Source organism: Phyllobates terribilis, unplaced genomic scaffold (genome assembly GCF_046119375.1).
Source record: "Phyllobates terribilis strain yellow unplaced genomic scaffold, ASM4611937v1 Scaffold_5__5_contigs__length_657084704, whole genome shotgun sequence".
Taxonomy (NCBI): Eukaryota; Metazoa; Chordata; class Amphibia; order Anura; family Dendrobatidae; genus Phyllobates; species Phyllobates terribilis.
This window is the reverse complement of record NW_027362765.1, coordinates 102,297,412-102,315,354: the sequence shown is the minus strand read 5'-3', so window position 1 is coordinate 102,315,354 and position 17,943 is coordinate 102,297,412. Positions and strand designations below refer to the sequence as shown.

General features: G+C 43.7%; 1 protein-coding gene across 3 annotated transcripts in view; it reads left to right on the top strand.

Annotated features, from left to right (window-relative positions):
• The first annotated feature begins 216 nt into the window (after positions 1–216).
• The window catches only part of CSE1L (chromosome segregation 1 like), a 34,662-nt gene continuing 16,935 nt past the window's right edge, over positions 217–17,943 (top strand). The window contains exons 1-13 of one of the 3 annotated variants that reach the window (XM_073682641.1): positions 217–345; positions 2,520–2,578; positions 3,934–4,029; positions 7,833–7,975; positions 8,617–8,718; positions 8,814–8,959; positions 9,032–9,122; positions 9,234–9,341; positions 11,715–11,807; positions 11,893–12,060; positions 12,282–12,411; positions 16,145–16,210; positions 17,170–17,372. In XM_073682641.1, the coding sequence (XP_073538742.1) occupies positions 3,945–4,029; positions 7,833–7,975; positions 8,617–8,718; positions 8,814–8,959; positions 9,032–9,122; positions 9,234–9,341; positions 11,715–11,807; positions 11,893–12,060; positions 12,282–12,411; positions 16,145–16,210; positions 17,170–17,372 (1,335 nt within the window). In that variant the 5' untranslated portion in view covers positions 217–345; positions 2,520–2,578; positions 3,934–3,944. Of the gene's footprint in view, positions 346–1,712; positions 1,999–2,519; positions 2,579–3,933; positions 4,030–7,832; positions 7,976–8,616; positions 8,719–8,813; positions 8,960–9,031; positions 9,123–9,233; positions 9,342–11,714; positions 11,808–11,892; positions 12,061–12,281; positions 12,412–16,144; positions 16,211–17,169; positions 17,373–17,943 lie in introns of those variants that run through there. The other 2 variants (XM_073682642.1, XM_073682643.1) reach the window with 2 other exon arrangements.

The following is a 17,943-nucleotide window of genomic DNA, read 5'->3' as shown; positions in this document are numbered from 1 at the left end:
AAAACAGGTGCAAATGCATTTTTCTGAAATGTCTTTTCCACTGAGCACTTGTTACATTGTACCCCAAGGCCATTACTTAAAGAATATATGGACATATCTGCCACGTTACACACGGAGGATGCACGTCGCGTATTCTCCACAGCAAACACACAGGGAGAACCCCGCATACTCAGCAGTCAGGCCTCAGGCATGCGCAGTGAGGGCGCATGCATGGTTATGCGCAGTGAGGAGGTGTGACCTGACACATGCGCAGTGAGGACAGCGCGCCATTTTGCCGGAGTTTGAATGTGAGGTGCTGAGGCCGCTGCGCAGGAGGCTGAGGAGCAGAGCGTGGCCGTGTGACAGGTAATGGCAGCGCGGCGACCTGTGACGGTTGGATGGCGGATTATATGTGTGTGTGTCCGGCGTTGTTGCTTTCATAGAGATACTGTGGAGTCATCGGGGCGCCCGAGCCCCTACATGTCCCAGTGTGTGAAAGCTATTAGCTCACACAGGCGGTGTGCAGAGGGGAGGACAGTGCAGGCTGCGCCAGAGCCCAGTGTATCCTGCCTGTGCTAGCAGCGCCATCACTGTATGTCCACCTGAGTGCTACATACCGACCCGTATCCGACCGAGCAAGCGTTCTGCGCCGACCCGTATCCGACCGAGCAAGCGTTCTGCGCCGACCCGTATCCGACCGAGCTAGCGTTCTGCTCTGACCCGTATCCGACCGAGCAAGCGTTCTGCTCCGACCTGTATCCGACCGAGCAAGCGTTATGCGCCGACCCGTATCCGACCGAGCAAGCGTTCTGCGCCTACCCGTATCCGACCGGGCACACGTTCTGCGTCGACCCGTATACCACTTCAATGCCCCAGAGGCGGACTGCGCGGTATGTCCTATACCAACTTCCTATGGTCTTCTCTTCCTCTTGTCTCCCCCTTTTTCCTGTTGCCTTCCATCTTATTTTTGACACCACCCCCTTGTTTCCACTCCATTACCTTGTTGCCACTCCGTTTTCTCAACCCCTACCTTCTTTTGCCCTAACGTCTTGTCACCACCCTCTTGTTTTGCCCCCACCTTCCTGTCGTCATCCCATTGTCTCGCTGCCCCACTAACTTCATGGCGCCATTTTCTTGTTTCACCCGCCACTATTTTCTTGTCACCACCCCCTTATTTCGCCCCCGCGTTCTTGTCGCCAGTCCCTTGTCTCACCACCACCTTCTTGTTCCCACCCGTTTGTTTTGCCTTTACTGCATTCTTGTCATCACCCCCTTGTTTTGCCCCACCATCTTGTTGCCATCTTCTTCATGCTACCCACACTTTTGTATTATCGCCTTCATGTCTTGCTGCCCCCTTATTTTGCCCCCCTACGTTCTCCTTGTCGCCCCACCTTCTTGCTGTCATCTTGCCTTGCCGTCCCCCTTCCTCTGTTGCCCCTTATCTTGCCCCATCTGTACCTTGTTAACCTCTTTTCTTGCTTCCCCCGCCTCCCACTTATCATTGTCTTGCCGCTCCACCTCTTTATTTTAGCCTCTGCCTTGCTCACCCATCCCCTTGCCATCTTGTCTTGTCACCCCCATACTGATTTCTCTTTTCTTGCCCCCCTTGTTCTGCTCCTCTGCAGCATGAGTAGACGAGAGCAGCACCACGAAGGGTTAATGTCTCCTTTCTGCTGGGCAGGGGGTGGAACCTTCCAGTGATTGTCAACCAAACTCTTCCCAGCTCCTCCCCCTTCTCTCTGATTGGTGGAGGGGCTGACTCCTTCACATCCCTTTGGAGCAGCTGCCTGTCACTTGCTGGCATCTGGGCATTGCTTGTCTGTGACCTAGGCTTCACATGGAGGCTGGAGAGCTTTCCTGCAGGAGGAGCAGACTCATGTGTCACATCCAAGCTGTGTGGAGTGTTCAGCTCTGGTCTGGTGAGTTTGGAGGGCCGGGGAGCATTGCTGCTTTGTGTCCTCACCTCTCATGCTCCTCTGTGCCCATCGCAGGCAACATCACCCAAACCTCTCATCACAGGTATTAAGGGTTGTTCAGTTTCTATATTAATACCTTGTATGTGCCAGGGAAGATACCACGAGAAACCCAAACTCCAGAGTCCCACAGTCCATCCTGTTGAGGGTGATGCTGAACAGTGACAGTCATCGGATCTGGCAACTGATAATTTGGCTCTTGATTCCAACACTGAGTCTAGAGGAGCAATTCATCAGATGGTCATGGTAATGTCTAGGCTAGGGGTCAGCAACCTGCGGCACTACAGCACCAGGTGGAGGCCTTAACTATCAGCACAGCCTATGGCTATCAGGGCAAGGTAGGAGTGGTCGTTTCACAGTAGCTGAGTGCCAGCAGCTTGAATTCAAGGTCTGCACACTCATTTGAGTATTAGTAACCTGTGGTCTGATTTCTACCCCAGTTCTATCATAATTTGGCATCTTCAGGCAATGATCAGCACTTGCTGTAGGTGTTACAGGCTCCAGACCTTCAGAGAGCAAGCAACTGTCCATGTGCAGCTTCTTACATCAGATTTGTATTTCTTGCAGGTTGTGATTTTTTACTAAGATTCCAGCAGAGTAAGCAACGAAGTGCATCAAGAGTAAAGGTGAGTGAGAATCTCCACCACAGATCAGCATCACATGCCACAATATCCAGGAGAGGGCGATCACCTATGGGGCCCTGTCATACACCGCCGGTATCCGAACCGTCAGATTATTAGTTCTTAGTAGTTGCTAATTTTTTCCAGTCGGTATTTATTGATATAGGATCAGATGACTGAATAGTTGTCACCACTTCCAGGAAAGTGTAATGAAAAATTCTACAACTTTCCAATTAATTTTGTGTTTAATCATGTTGCGGAGGGCTGATGGGAGCGCCAAGAAATGGGCAACTTTGAGGACTGTACATGCAGTGATTGGCCAAGGAAATTTAGTGCAGCATATCAAAGACGCATCACTTAAAAAATCGGAAGATGTCCAGCATGACCCTAAACATACAGCCAATGTCATTAACAACTGTCTTCAGTGTAGAGAAGAGACAGAAGGTTTGGCACAAGTGACATCCGCAGAAGATCTGTGGTTAGTTCTCCAAGATGTTTGGAACAGCTGAGTTCCTTCAAAAACTGTGTACAAGTGTAAAGTAAAGAAATGATGCTGTTTAGAAGGCAAAGTGCGGTCACCAAACATCAATGTGATTTAGATTTCTCTTTTGTTCATTCACTTTGCATTTTGTTACTTGATAAAAATAAACTATTAACACTTCTATTTTTGGAAGCATTCTTACTCTGCAGCGTTTTTTTCCACAGTACTATATACAGGGAATTTTTATTTATTTATTTTTTTTTTACTATTCTGTAACAAAAAAGTAAGTAATTGCCCATAGTAAGCTGTCACATTCAACTTTCATTTACAGAGGTCTGCCAATAAAGAGAACAGGTCCCTGCTACAAAAGGGCTTAAAGGCCCCGATAAACATTAGACTAAGGTCAACTGCTCCGTAGACTTCCCTGTTTTTGGTGAACTATTTGACCATCTGAGGAGTTTTGGAGGTATCCTGACTCTCCCCACAGATGTCAGGGGAGATGAGGGTTGAGCTGTGTAAAGTTACACCTGAGCCTTTTGTTCTCAGTAGGATAGCTGTTTGATAGGTTATAAATTTGAGACCCACACCTACTGTATCTTGGGAATGGCTTGGTAGGTCTCTCCATTGACTTCTATGGAAGTTCAGAAAACTTCCAAGAATTTCCTAGCTTTTTCTGTTTCATAAAACATAGTGATCGGCTAGGTTCTAGTAATATAAAAAAGCTCAATCTGTATTGATCCCTAGAAGGTGCCTTTACAAGGAGGGCTGTCAGGTATGGATCTTGTTATATACGTATGACCAGGGTGGAGCCGTGCATGACTTTTCCATCACGTCCTGCTTTTGGCGATGTGATTTGATTTCACCATTTCTGCATTTTTAGGTTTTGTAACCATGGAGCTGAGTGACGCCAACCTGCAGGCCCTGACAGAGTATCTGCGAAAGACACTAGACCCGGACCCTGCAGTGCGTCGGCCAGGTATATCCAACGTTAGGCGTCCATCAAAGAAAAAACCTGGGAGTCTGAACTGAAACGTAAATTGATGTGCATGCAAAATGTAAATGCATGTTCACATAAGGCCAGTAGACAGAGAAAAACCAAAGACAAGCAAAATACCCAAATACCTGGAAGTAAATGGATAAATCGCACCAGGCGGTGACTGTATACCAGGGCTGTAGAGTTGGGGTCGGTGTCCATTTTGCTAGAGTCGGTATAAAATGGACCGACTCCTAAAATATATAATAAGTTGTGTACAGCAGTTCAATGCCGTTTGAGGAATATTTTTTCATAAGAATTTGGGAAAGTTATGAAATGTCCTATAAATGTCTGTCCTATTCCTGATCTAAGGGTCTAGACTTTTAGCTGAGATGAATCTGTGCTACAGTAAATTAATCACTTAAACATGAGCCATGGGGAAAGGCGGAGTCGTCTGCTTATATGTAAAGTCATGCCTAAAGCCCAGACTAAGGGAAGATATAGGAGAGGGAGAAGAGGGGGTCGAGTCCATGTGGGTAGAGATAGAGGGGGCAAAAAATAATAATAAAATATTACTGGGGTCTGCTATAAGCCACCCAATATAACAGAGGAGAATGAGAAACTGCTATTAGGACAAATAGACAAAGTAGCAAAACATAATGAAGTGATTGTAATGGGGGATTTCAACTACCCGGATATTGACTGGGAAACAGAAACCTGTAGATCTCAGAAAGGAAAAAGGTTCTTGACAAATATTAAGGATAATTATCTCTCCCAACTATTGCAGGAACCAACGAGAGGGAAGGCCGTGTTGGACTTAATATTGACTAGTAGGCCTGATAGAATAACTGAGGTACAGATAGGGGGGCACCTAGGTAATAGCGATCATAATATTATCGACTTCAAAATGCCCTTCAGTATGGTTATCAATAAGGGAACAACAAAAACATTAAACTTTAGGAGGGCGAAGTTTGATCAGCTGATAGAAAACCTTCATCTTATTGACTGGGACAAAGTTCTTAATCGAAGGAATACGAATAGTAAATGGGAAACCTTCAAAAGAATTCTGAATACTCAGTGCGAGAGGTATATACCGTATGGGAATAAAAGGGCCAGAAATAAGAGGAAACCAATATGGTTGAACAAGAACGTAAAAGGGGCGCTAAATAGCAAAAAAGAGGCATTCAAGAGATTAAAACAGGAAAACAGCAAGGAGGCACTAATGTGTTACAAGGAAAAAACGAGAACCTGTAAAAAACAAAAATAGCGAATGAGGAAACAGAGAAACGTATTGCTAGGGAAAGTAGATCAAATCCCAAACTGTTCTTTACGTATATAAATAGTAAAAGGATTAAATCGGATAATATTGGACCGATAAAAAGTGAGGAAGGCAAAATCATAGAGAAAGATGAGGATAAAGCTAATCTATTAAATATTTTTTTTTCTACAACTTTCACAAAGGAAATAGAACTAACAGGAGAAATGAGAAGTGACAAACTTAATCCTCCACTAAGTATGACTAATCTAACCCAAGCTGGGGTACAGAAACGCCTCAGTAACATTAAACTAAACAAATCACCAGGACCTGATGGCATACACCCACGGGTACTAAGGGAACTAAGTAATGTGATAGACAGACCGTTATATCTTATATTTAAGGACTCTGTTGAGACTGGGTCTGTACCACTTGATTGGCGACAGGCGAATGTAGTGCCAATATTCAAAAAGGGAGCAAAAAGTGACGCCGGAAACTATCGGCTGGTGAGTCTGACGTCCGTTGTGGGCAAAATTTTTGAAAGCTTCATTAAAGAGGCAATTACGGAGCATCTTGATGCTAATAATCTTTTAATCCCGAACCAACATGGATTCATGAGGAATCGCTCCTGCCAAACAAACCTGATTGACTTCTACGAGGAGGTTAGCGCTCGATTAGATCAGGGGGAACCAGTGGATGTCGTGTATCTCGACTTCTCAAAAGCGTTCGATAGCGTGCCACATAATAGGTTGGTATACAAAATGAGAATGATGGGGCTGGGGGAAAATGTTTGCAAGTGGGTAGCAAACTGGCTAAGGGATAGAAGGCAGAGGGTGGTTATAAATGGAATATACTCAGATTGGGTAAGTGTCACTAGTGGGGTACCACAGGGGTCTGTATTAGGCCCAATGTTATTTAACATCTTTATTAACGACATAGTCAACGGGATAAATATTAAAATATCTATATTTGCAGATGACACAAAGTTATGTAAAACAATTAATACAAAAGAGGACAGTGAAGACCTACAGAGGGATTTGGATAAGCTGGGTAGGTGGAGCATTAAATGGCAAATGAGGTTTAACGAGGAGAAATGTAAGGTCATACATATGGGAAGGAAAAATGGAAGTCACCAGTACTCACTGAATGGGAAATCATTGGGGAATTCAGAGATGGAGAAGGACTTGGGCATCTTGATTGATAGCAAACTAAATTGGAGTGCCCAAAGTCAGGCCGCTGCTGTAAGGGCAAACAGGGTAATGGGATGTATCAGAAGAGGTATAGCTGCAAAGGATGAGAACATTGTTCTTCCACTGTACAAAGCACTGGTCAGACCACACTTGGAATACTGTGCTCAGTTATGGGCCCCAATATATAGAAAGGATATAAATGAGCTTGAAAAGGTACAAAGGAGGGCAACAAAATTAATAAAGGGAATGGAGGGACTGCAATACCCAGAGAGGTTGGCAAAACTAGGACTATTCAGCCTGGAAAAGAGAAGGTTGAGGGGGGACATAATAAATGTGTACAAATATGTTAGGGGACAGTATAGAGACCTTGCCTGGGATTTGTTCAAAAGGAGGGATATTACGGTAACAAGAGGGCATTCACTAAGACTGGAAGAGAAAAGGTTTCAGCACCAGCATAGGAAGGGGTTCTTTACGGTAAGAGCAGTGAGAATATGGAATTCACTGAGTGAGGAGACGGTAATGTCAGATTCACTACACCAGTTCAAGCGGGGACTGGATGCAGGCAGGCAGATTTCAGCGTATACTTAAAAATAAAATAAAATAGTAGGTTGATACAGGGATTTATTCTGACTGCTGGTTTCAGAGTCGGGAGGGAATTTTTCCTCAGGTGAAGATTGGCTAAATCATTTGGGGTTTTTGCCCTCCTCTGGATCAACTTTAGCAATTACAGAACTAACAGGTCGAACTTGATGGACGCAAGTCTTTATTCGGCTTTACAAACTATGTTACTATGTATGAGGGAGTCGGAGTCATGGAAATTGAGGAGTCGGAAGTTTGGCTTACCAACTCCACCGCCCTGCTGTATACAGATTGGAGACATTTACTGTTCTTCTGATTAATCGCCTTTACTTTCTAACTTCCACAAATAAGTAGATAGAAACCCTTATAGTAATCACATTCACATCTCAGCGCCTGCAGCCTTTCTGTAATATATTGTGTTATTTCCCTGCCTGCAGCCTTTATAACACATCTTATTATTGTATCTTGTAATGACCAGTCCTCTTCACGTTGCAGCCACCGGTGTGATGCTCTAATAGACCTCTGCTCGTCACGTGTAATGGTAGCCTCTCTGTCTGGCACGTTGAGGGGGCTGATTTGTGTGTGGAGGGCTATAATTGTAGCTATCAGCATACTTCTTTTAGAGGGTCCCTCTTATGCCCCTTTTATTACAACATTGTCACAGTGACTGTTCTGCTTTATTAAATTCATGGAGTTGCTACAGCCACTCACAACTATCACTAGGGATATTCTGCGCATATCTTGGATGCGCTCAGTTTATCATTTCCATTTTTTCACTTTAGCTGAAAAATATCTGGAATCAGTAGAAGCGAACCTGAACTACCCCCTCTTGCTGCTCACCCTGGTGGAGCGATCCCAAGATAACGTCATCAAAGTGTGCTCCTCCGTAACATTCAAGAACTACATCAAAAGGAACTGGAGGGTTGTAAGTATATAGTACCTCACCTATCCACCACTCTGTCATCATGTGTTATTAATAATTAACTGTTCTCTGACCGCTATAATGACTGGACAGTTTGATAGCTGGTATATTTTATTGACTGCACAGTATATCAGCTTTATCCATTGTGGTGACTGCAGTGTAAAAACTGCTTTGTCCACCGTACGGATGGGGTGGTAAAAACACCTATCCTTAAAGGGAATCTGCCACCAGGTTTTTGCTATGTAATCTGAAAGCAGCATGATGTAGAGGCAGAGACCCTGATTCCAGCATCGTCACTTATTGGTCTGCTTGTTGCAGTTTTGACAAAATCTGTTTTCTCTGCTACAGTTCTCTGAATGCTGAGCTCTTTATTTCACCCCTTGATTGGTTGATTTCTGCCTATGCACAGTAAGCTGCCAATCAGTGGTGAGGGTGGGGTTACACAGAGCAGGAGTACTACATGGCACGAGACAGCTAGTTCTCCAGTTAATGATCTGCTGATTAAACAGTGATCTTTTTGAAGCTACAACTATCAGCCCAAGTGAGACAGCCCTGGAATCTGAATCTACATCCTGCTGCTCTTGGATCACATAGCAAAACATGCTGACAGATTCCCTTAATTATGTTTTTTTTTTCCGATTTAGATTGAAGATGAGCCAAACAAGATCTGTGAAGTGGACCGTGTGGCCATTAAAGCCAACATAGTAAACCTCATGTTAAGCAGCCCTGAACAGATCCAGAAGCAGGTGTAGTACATCCGAGCCGCACATGTTCTGTGGGATCACTCTGCTCCTAAGATGCAGCTTCTGCTAAAACCCTTTGATGCCATCTTCTCTTATAGCTGAGCGATGCCATCAGTATCATAGGGCGGGAAGATTTCCCTCAGAAATGGCCAGATCTGTTGACTGAGATGGTGAACCGTTTCCAGAGTGGAGATTTCCATGTCATCAATGGTGTCCTACACACGGCTCATTCCTTGTTCAAGAGGTATGGAGATGAGCCACTGCCTGCAGCGCTGCGGTGCTGGTGACCGCTGCTGATGTCTTCTCCTTGTAACAGGTACCGCCATGAATTCAAGTCTAGCGAGCTGTGGACAGAGATTAAACTAGTGCTGGACACCTTTGCTTTACCTCTCACCAACCTTTTCCAGGTAATGCCCTCTCTCCACCTTCTACAACACATTGGGTGGCCATATATGTGTGCCCCGTTCATTGCCAGTGTGGTGTGGATTAACTCTCACTGTCTGCTCTCTTCTCTCCAGGCAACCATCGGTCTGTGTAATACTCATGCTAATGATGTCAGCGCTTTAAAAGTCCTCTTCTCCTCTCTCATTTTGATTGCCAAGTTGTTTTACAGCTTGAATTTTCAGGTATAGAATTGTAATTCCAGTCATTAGATGGGACAGGATGCTTATAGGGAGGATCCATATCCTGGACACTGAGCTCATTTACCTTGCGTCCTTTACATTTTGTACGGACGGATCTGTTTGGTAGATTTTTGCCTTGACAGTAGTCTTGGAATTAGAAAGTGGATCGTAGGAAGTTCTGTAATATTCTATATTGGGGATTTGCACATTTTAGTATTGGGTATTTATTTTCTTTTCTTAGAATTAATGCAAATCATTTCGCAGGACACATTCGTAATCTGTAGCTGCAGGACTGGAGCTCTGATTCCAGTCTCCCACTTGATGACATTCATGGCTCTTCGTTTGATTAGCCGACCTGGTGTGACATCATTGTTGTGGTGTGATGTTGCACCAGGCCGTCTGATCAAAAGGAGCTGTGGATGCCGTCAGATAAGTGGGTGGTTCTGAGGGCTCCTGTCCAGTGGACACACATTACTGATGTGGCCGTTAAGCCCGATCCTGCAAATCTATTTGTGCCAGCTTTTTTTTTTCCATACTTTTTAATTGAAAGATTTTTGTTTCACAAAATATAGACTATAAAATTAAAAAAATATACAGGTGCATCTCACTAAATTAGAATATCGTCAAAAAGTTAATTTATTTCAGTTCTTCAATGCAAAAAGTGGAACTCATGTTTTATATAGAGTCATTACAAACAGTGATCTATTTCAAGTGTTTATTTCTGTTAATGTTGATGATTATGGCTTACAGCCTGTGAAAACACAAAAGTTATTATCTCAGCAAATTAAAATAATTAACAAAAAACACCTGCAAAGGCTTCCTAAGCATTTACAAAGGTCCCGTAGTCTGTTTCAGTAGGCTCCACAATCATACGGAAGACTGTTGACTTGACAGATGTCCAGAAGGCAGTCATTGACACACTCCACAAGGTCCCAGAGTTCCAATTTTCATTTGGAAATCAAGGTCCCAGAGTCTGGAAGAAGAGTGGAGAGGCCACAATCCAAGCTGCTTGAGGTCTAGTTTGAAGTTTCCACAATCAGTGATGGTTTGGGGAGCCATGTCATCTGCTGGTGTAGGTCCACTGTGTTTTATCAAGACCAAAGTCAGCGCAGCCGTCTACCAGGACATTTTAGGTCACTTCATGCTTCCCTCTGCCTACAAGCTTTTTGGAGATGGAAATTTCATTCTCCAGCAGGACTTGGCACCTGTCCACACTGCCAAAAGTACCAATACCTGGTTTAAAAACAACAGTATCACTGTGCTTGATTGGCCAGCAAACTCACCTGACCTTAACCCCATAGAGAACCTATGGGGTATTGTCAAGAGGAAGATGAGAGACACAAGACCCAACAATGCAGACAAGCTGAAGGCTGCTATCAAAGCAACCTGGGCTTCCATAACACCTCAGCAGTGCCACAGGCTGATCACCTCCATGCCACGCCGCATTGATGCAGTAATTGATGCAAAAGGAGCCCCGACCAAGTACTGAGTGCATTTACTGAACATACATTTCAGTAGGACAACATTTCGGATTTTAAAATCATTTTTCAAGCTGTTGTTATAAAGTATTCTAATTTACTGAGATAATGACTTTTGTGTTTTCATTGGCTGTAAGCCATAATCATCAGCATTAACAGAAATAAACACTGGAAATAGATCACTCTGTTTGTAATGACTCTATATAATATATGAGTTTCACTTTTTGTATTGAAGAACTGAAATAAATTAACTTTTTGATGATATTCTAATTTAGTGAGATGCACCTGTATATACTAACAGATTACAGTGAAAACAGATTAAAGCGGATACATATTAGATATGAAGTAAACTATGATAATTATATTTCTAACAATCTGAAAAGGAGGGAAGACTTACAATAGACAGAGGGGTAAAGGATAAGTATAGGTATTGGGAAATGGAGTTGAAGGCAAAAATGAATGACCCAGTAAACAAGGTTCTTAGATATTCAGGAGTATCCAAAAAGTATCCCAAGGAGATCAGATGAGAGTAAATCTCTCAACAGTTAAATCATTCAAAGCGGTACGATATTTCTAGTGTCTTTGATCCTGGTGTATAGGTCAAGTAAAGACAGGGAAAAGTTTGTTTCCAGTGGGAAGCTATTAAGCATCTTGCGGCCATCAAGATATGTGTAAGAGAAGTCTAATAGTTCTGGATATATTATGTGGAAAGACATGAAGTGAGAAGAGCTGAGGTTCTAATGGTAGGGCCAAATCAAAGACCTGTTTAACTAGAGTTTGTATATTAGTCCAGAAGGGAGTTATCAGGGAACGGTCCCAAGAATAGGTGAAAGATAAATCCTCTCGACAAGGCACATCTCCGACATTTTTCATACATTGTTACTGTTTTGCTTTTTAGGATCTCCCCGAGTTTTTTGAAGATAACATGGAAACCTGGATGACCAACTTCCACAGTCTTCTGACCCTGGACAATAAGCTGCTCCAAACAGAAGTGAGTTGTGTCTGATTCTGCATCAGCCTTTTAGATAACCTTCACCCTCTTCCCTGTAACAGATTCTGTGCCTCATGTATTGCAGGATGAGGAGGAGGCCGGGTTGCTGGAATTGCTAAAGTCACAGATCTGTGACAACGCTGCTCTATACGCACAGAAGTATGATGAAGAATTCCAGGCCTACTTGCCTCGCTTCGTCACTGCCATATGGAACCTGTTGGTGACCACTGGTCAGGAAGTTAAATACGACTTGGTAAGAATTCACATTTTCCTCTAATGTATCCATGCTGAAAATGATATCCACCGAAATATTTCTTGTTTTAGCCATTTGATGTGGATGGTAGACCTTGTGTGTCATTTATGTAGGTGCCCCCTTCCTGTGTGTGAGATGTGTTCCCCCAGGTGATAGTGCTTGTGATAACCCAGTCATACAGTTAGTGCTTTATACCCACCGATACTCTTTATTACCCTTAGCTGGTGAGCAATGCCATCCAATTCCTGGCATCAGTGTGTGAGCGCCCACACTACAAGAACCTGTTTGAGGATCCAAGCACATTGACCAGTATTTGTGAGAAAGTCATTGTCCCCAACATGGAGTTCAGAGGTAAAGATTTCGTCATGTCTTATAACTGAATATCTAAAATGGACTTGTAGTTTAAGAAAACTCCTAACATGTCATCAGTTTTGATCTAATGAGGGTTTGGTTACTAAGATCCCCACTGAAATAAAGGGGCAGAAGCACTCGGCCAGGTACCCTGCTCATATGGCTGTTTGACTGCTCCTCGGAGACACGAGTAGCGAGGACTTGTACTCGAAGACCTTATACACCACTAACCAAGCATCTCTTAGCGCTCAGCTGGGGTGCTTCTGCTCCTTCTCTAGAAAGTCCCCCAGCCTCCTCCATCCTCTAACCAATTTTGTATTTACATCTGTCACAAATAGATTTCCTATTAACACTAAGGGGCGCAGCCAAGTGAGCTGTACCTTTTTCCTCCAGACTCTAGGCTCAATTTTAGCATAGTGGTCATAGATCTGCTGCAGTGGTTTTGTTTTCATTTATTTTTTTCTTCCGTATCACATTCAAGTGGAATGGATGCCCCCCAACTTCTTTTCGTCATTCCAGGAATGACACACAATATACTACACGTTAGTGTAGCCCCCCATTTTTTTTTTAAGTCAGTTTCCTTGTCTATTCCCTAGGGATGTGACCATTTTAGGGTTCCCCCTCCTGTATATTCTCTCTAAGCCAGTGTCTCCTTCCTTCTGCTATCTGCAGCCTAGACTCCTCTACTGCGTGGCCATTTTTTCTTCTTTTGCTGCAGTTTCTGCCTTTTTTGGGGGGTTTGGTGTTGTAGGGGTATCATCCTGGGAACCCTATGGCCTCCGCAATTTAACCTCTCCTGCTGACTTACTCATCGCTGGGCACCTTGGTGGCAGTGGGCCTGAATACTTGAGCCCCCATCTTTTCTCACAGCTTGGCACAGCCCTTGTTTCGACCTTAGTGAGATAATCCACCTCTGGACTTGTCCATTCGCTCTTGATGTGTCGAGTCCTGTCTTTTTTTTGTGTGTGTTTTTTTTTTTTTTTTTCTTTTTAGTGCTTTGATTGGGAGCAATCTCTTTTTTTGCCACCTTTACCCCTCCTGGTACTCTCAGCCATTTCTGGAGGTACATCTCCTCCCCACTCTTCTTGCTAATTTGGGAACACATCGTTGCTGTTCACTGCTCCCTGGAACCATAAGGGCCTGTGCACATGTTGCAGATTTGTGGCTATTTTTTCTGCACAGATTTGTCACAAAACCTGTAAGGTTTTCCTGATGCCAGCAAAGTGAATGAGCATCCTGAAGTCTCATGCACATGTTGCTTATTTGTGACTTGCAGATTTAAATCTGCAGGATGTCAATTCTTTCATCATTTTTGCTGCAGATTTCACCCATAATAATGGGTGGCGAAAAACCTGCACCAAAAACATATATGTAAAAAACGCACCAAAACATGGTGTTTTTCCTGCCAAGAGGTGCACCAAATACTTAATGTGTGCACATACCCTTAGAGTGCCTCCGCTTCTCCTGGACCTTCTTTTGCCCCAGAATGGTTTAGGCCCGTGAACCATGTCTTAGGTACAATAACCACACTTTCAAAGTATATGGTTGAGTCTTTAGTTGAATGTTTGCCATCTCAGATTGCTGACCAGTAAAGTCTCTTCCTAGCGCCTTTGACATCCTTGAACTTCTCGCAAAATAGAGCTTCTGCAGACGAGACTGCTCCCTAAGTATTTGGTCTGGCCATTAGAGTCTACAGATGGTGACTGTGGCCTTTTGACGTTCAGATTCTTCTTGTAATCTCTGATGGTCTGCTCTCCAATGTGATCCTTTCAAAGTGGGTTAGGTTTCAGATTGGGGAAGCCTGCAGGTCCAGCGGCAAAGCTAATCCTTTTCAGGTGACCACTCATTCCACGAGGTTGGTCAGTCGTCAGGCATCCCTGTCCCAGGTCATCTGTTCACACCATTCACAGTATGTCTTGTGCCAATGCCAGGTTGGGTCGTAAGGCAGAATGCAAATGCCAGTCTTCAGGACAGGTGAGCATACTCCTCTGCCCCTATCTATGCTTTCCGTCGTTCTTTTTCTCGGCACCACTACTTGTTTTCTGTTTTTTGGGCCTTAGCACTCCCCAGGCCCTCAAACCACTCTCCCCTATTGCGCCTCGTTGGCCCTTGCACTGCTGCCTGATCTCTGACCCAAATTTAGTCCCTGCCCTTTACGGCCCACTGGAGCTGGGCTGTGGAGTCTGTATAAAATGGACCGACTCTCAATTCCTAAAATATATAATAAATTGGGTACAGTAGTTTAATGCAGTTTGTGGGGAATATTTTTTCATAAGAATTTGGGAAAGTTATGAAATGTCCTATAAATGTCTGTCCTATTCCTGATCTAAGGGTCTAGACTTTTAGCTGAGATGAATCTGTGCTACAGTAAATTTATCACTTAAACATGAGCCATGTATGAGGGAGTCGGTGTCATGGAAATTGAGGAGTCGGAGGTTTGGCTTACCCACTCCACAGCCCTGCTCTGGAGCTCCCCCAACTCCTTTCTATTGTCCAACGGAGCAATCGGCGTGTTGGCCTCCTCGCGTTCCTGCTGGTTTCCTTTTCTACCCACCGCCTACATTTTCTCTGAGTACCGATAAGGAGCTCCATCTGCAAAGACTGTACAGGCCTATTCTTCAAACGCATCTGCTCTCCTCACAGTGATTATGGGGTCTCTCTGCAGCAGCTCAGCTTCTTATTGCTACTAAGGACCTGAAAATCTGAGGATATGGTAGGTCCTATCTTCTCAGGGACCGACACTTACTTCCCCCCCACCAGGCTACCCTGCTGGCAACTGCTTCTTTTTCTCTCTCCTGCCATGTCTGATTGCAGGGACGATCACACATGCCAACCAGGCCAACCACCCAATGTTGTCTATTTTTCATTCTCTGCCTGGAAGCGAAAGTTTCTTTTTTGGACAGCCTGTGGCTACCCTTTCTGCACGTCACTGCCGCTGCAGGTTGGTCGGAATGGTAGTGTGCCTCCCCCTCAATGGCAATAGGATTCTCATTTTGTGGTCAAACTAACAAACGTCTCCCAGTCCTTTGTTACCCTTCATCTACTGCCTTTGGTAATCAAACCACTTACTGGGGTGAGTCAGAGCCACCAGCTTAGACCTCCCAACATCGCGGATCTTGTAGGCATACCAGGCAGCTGCGACCAGGCTCCTCTTCCATGTCACCTTCCCTGACTGCCTCCCTCAGACCTCGTTCCCTCCATCGTTTCCCCTCCTTCTCAGGCCCACTCCCTCAGAGAGGAAGACTGCTATTCTGATTCTGACTCCAGCGTTGTGTGTCCTTTGTTTCCTCAGTCTCTGTTGTGCAGCTGCAGTGGTGACTGTGACTTCAAGTTGACAGCACTGCAGCCAATCGCTGAGTTCAGCGACTCTTCTGATGTAGACAGCACAAGCCGCTGAGCTCCCTTATTGGCTGCAGCACTGTTGATGTGACGTCTGAAGAGAAGCCCTTTAAGGTCATGTTGGTTTCTGGTTGCTGCTTAAATAATTTTTGCTCTTTTCCTTCCTTTGGCACAAAACTGAGTTTCCTAATGTCTGAGGAGAGGGCATAGCTCATGGGCAAAGCGAAAACTATTTTTCCTACCTCATGCCAGGCCATGGTCTTATGTCCCCTAAGGTATTTAATGAGAGAGGACTATTTACGGGGAGTACAAAATTCCAATTCTGTCATTGAGAGGGAGGTTTGCGGGCCACGTGTGTGAGGGCTGTTGTGTAATTGCGTCTTCTGTGTTGTAGCTGCTGATGAAGAAGCATTTGAAGACAATTCTGAGGAATATATCAGGAGGGACCTAGAGGGATCTGGTAATGTGAACACATATTTATCAGCGTCTGGTGATTTATCTGTCATCCTGTATAGGTGTAATCTTGCATGCATGGCCACCTCTCCATTCCTGGCAGTGCAAGGTTGGACCCTTTACTCAAGATAGAGGCTTGTCTATCCCTAGAAGACATTTCACATAGGGAATATCCATTAAGATATACCACAAGTTTCTGCGATGGAAATGTAAATCATTAGACTTAAATGATTACTCATGTTTGTAGAGCACATCTTTAACTTTGATAAAAACATTAAGAATTAATGGAGACAATATATTTTAATGTACTAAATTTTATTACATTTTTAGCCCCAATTACATACATTTTTTTTGTTATTGGGCTTCATTTTAAAAAATTCACTGTTTGCCTTTTATAGCTTCTGTGTTGCACTTTTTTTTTTTTTTTTTATTGCTGGATGCCAAATGAGTTAACTGAGGATCGGTCATTCAGCTCACCACAACGGTCTAGCGGGGGGAGTTTATCCCTATTATCTGCTTTTATTTTGAGCTCCTTGCTGCTAATTTTTGACCAAGGACCTCATCAAAGATGAACGTGTGCTGAGTAACAATGAACCTGTAAAAGCCAAACTGCAAAATTTTTAATAAAACCCTATTGCAAAAATTATTTTTAGCCCAAAATACATGCATGGAAGAAAAAAAGAAAATAAAGTCCCTTTTAAGGTGGACAACTCCTTTTAAGATGGCTTCTAATGTATAGGCAAGACTCTCTTTGATTTGATATTGGAGATCAGTCTGGGTTAGAGATGAACAAACCCAAACTTAAAAGTTTGGGGTTCGTACTGGACACTGATAGTTCTGGTACCTAAAACCGAACTTTGGACTAAAGTTCAGTCAGGTACCAGAACCTGAACTTCTACAGGCCTGCTCATCCCCTAGTCTGAGCATTTTCTACAAACTAATTTTCTTTTTTTCAATTTGTTCCAGATATTGATACCAGACGCCGTGCTGCTTGTGATCTCGTCCGCGGTTTGTGCAAGTTTTTTGAGGCTCCAGTCACCAATATCTTCTCGTGTTACGTTAGCTCCATGCTCCAGGAATACGCCAAAAACCCATCTGTCAACTGGAAGCACAAAGACGCTGCCATCTACCTAGTGACGTCGTTGGCATCAAAGGCTCAAACGCAGAAGGTCTGATGGAGATCTGATCCCCTGTATATCTGCCTCTATAGTATGTCTATATATATATATATATAATATAATTAGTACAGACCAAAAGTTTGGACACCTTCTCATTTAAAGATTTTTCTGTATTTTCATGACTTTGAAAATTGTACATTCACACTGAAGGCATCAAAACTATGAATTAACACATGTGGAATTATATACTTAACAAAAAAGTGTGAAACAACTTAAAATATGTCTTATATTCTAGGTTCTTCAAAATAGCCACCTTTTGCTTTGATGACTGCTTTGCACACTCTTGCCATTCTCTTGATGAGCTTCAAGAGGTAGTCACCGGAAATGGTTTTCACTTCACAGGTGTGCCTTGTCAGGTTTAATAAGTGGGATTTCTTGCCTTATAAATGGGGTTGGGACCATCAGTTGTGTTGTGCCGAAGTCTAGTGGATACACAGCTGATAGTCCTACTGAATAGACTGTTAGAATTTGTATTATGGCAAGAAAAAAGCAGCTAAGTAAAGAAAAACGAGTGGCCATCATTACTTTAAGAAATGAAGGTCAGTCAGTGCGAAACATTGGG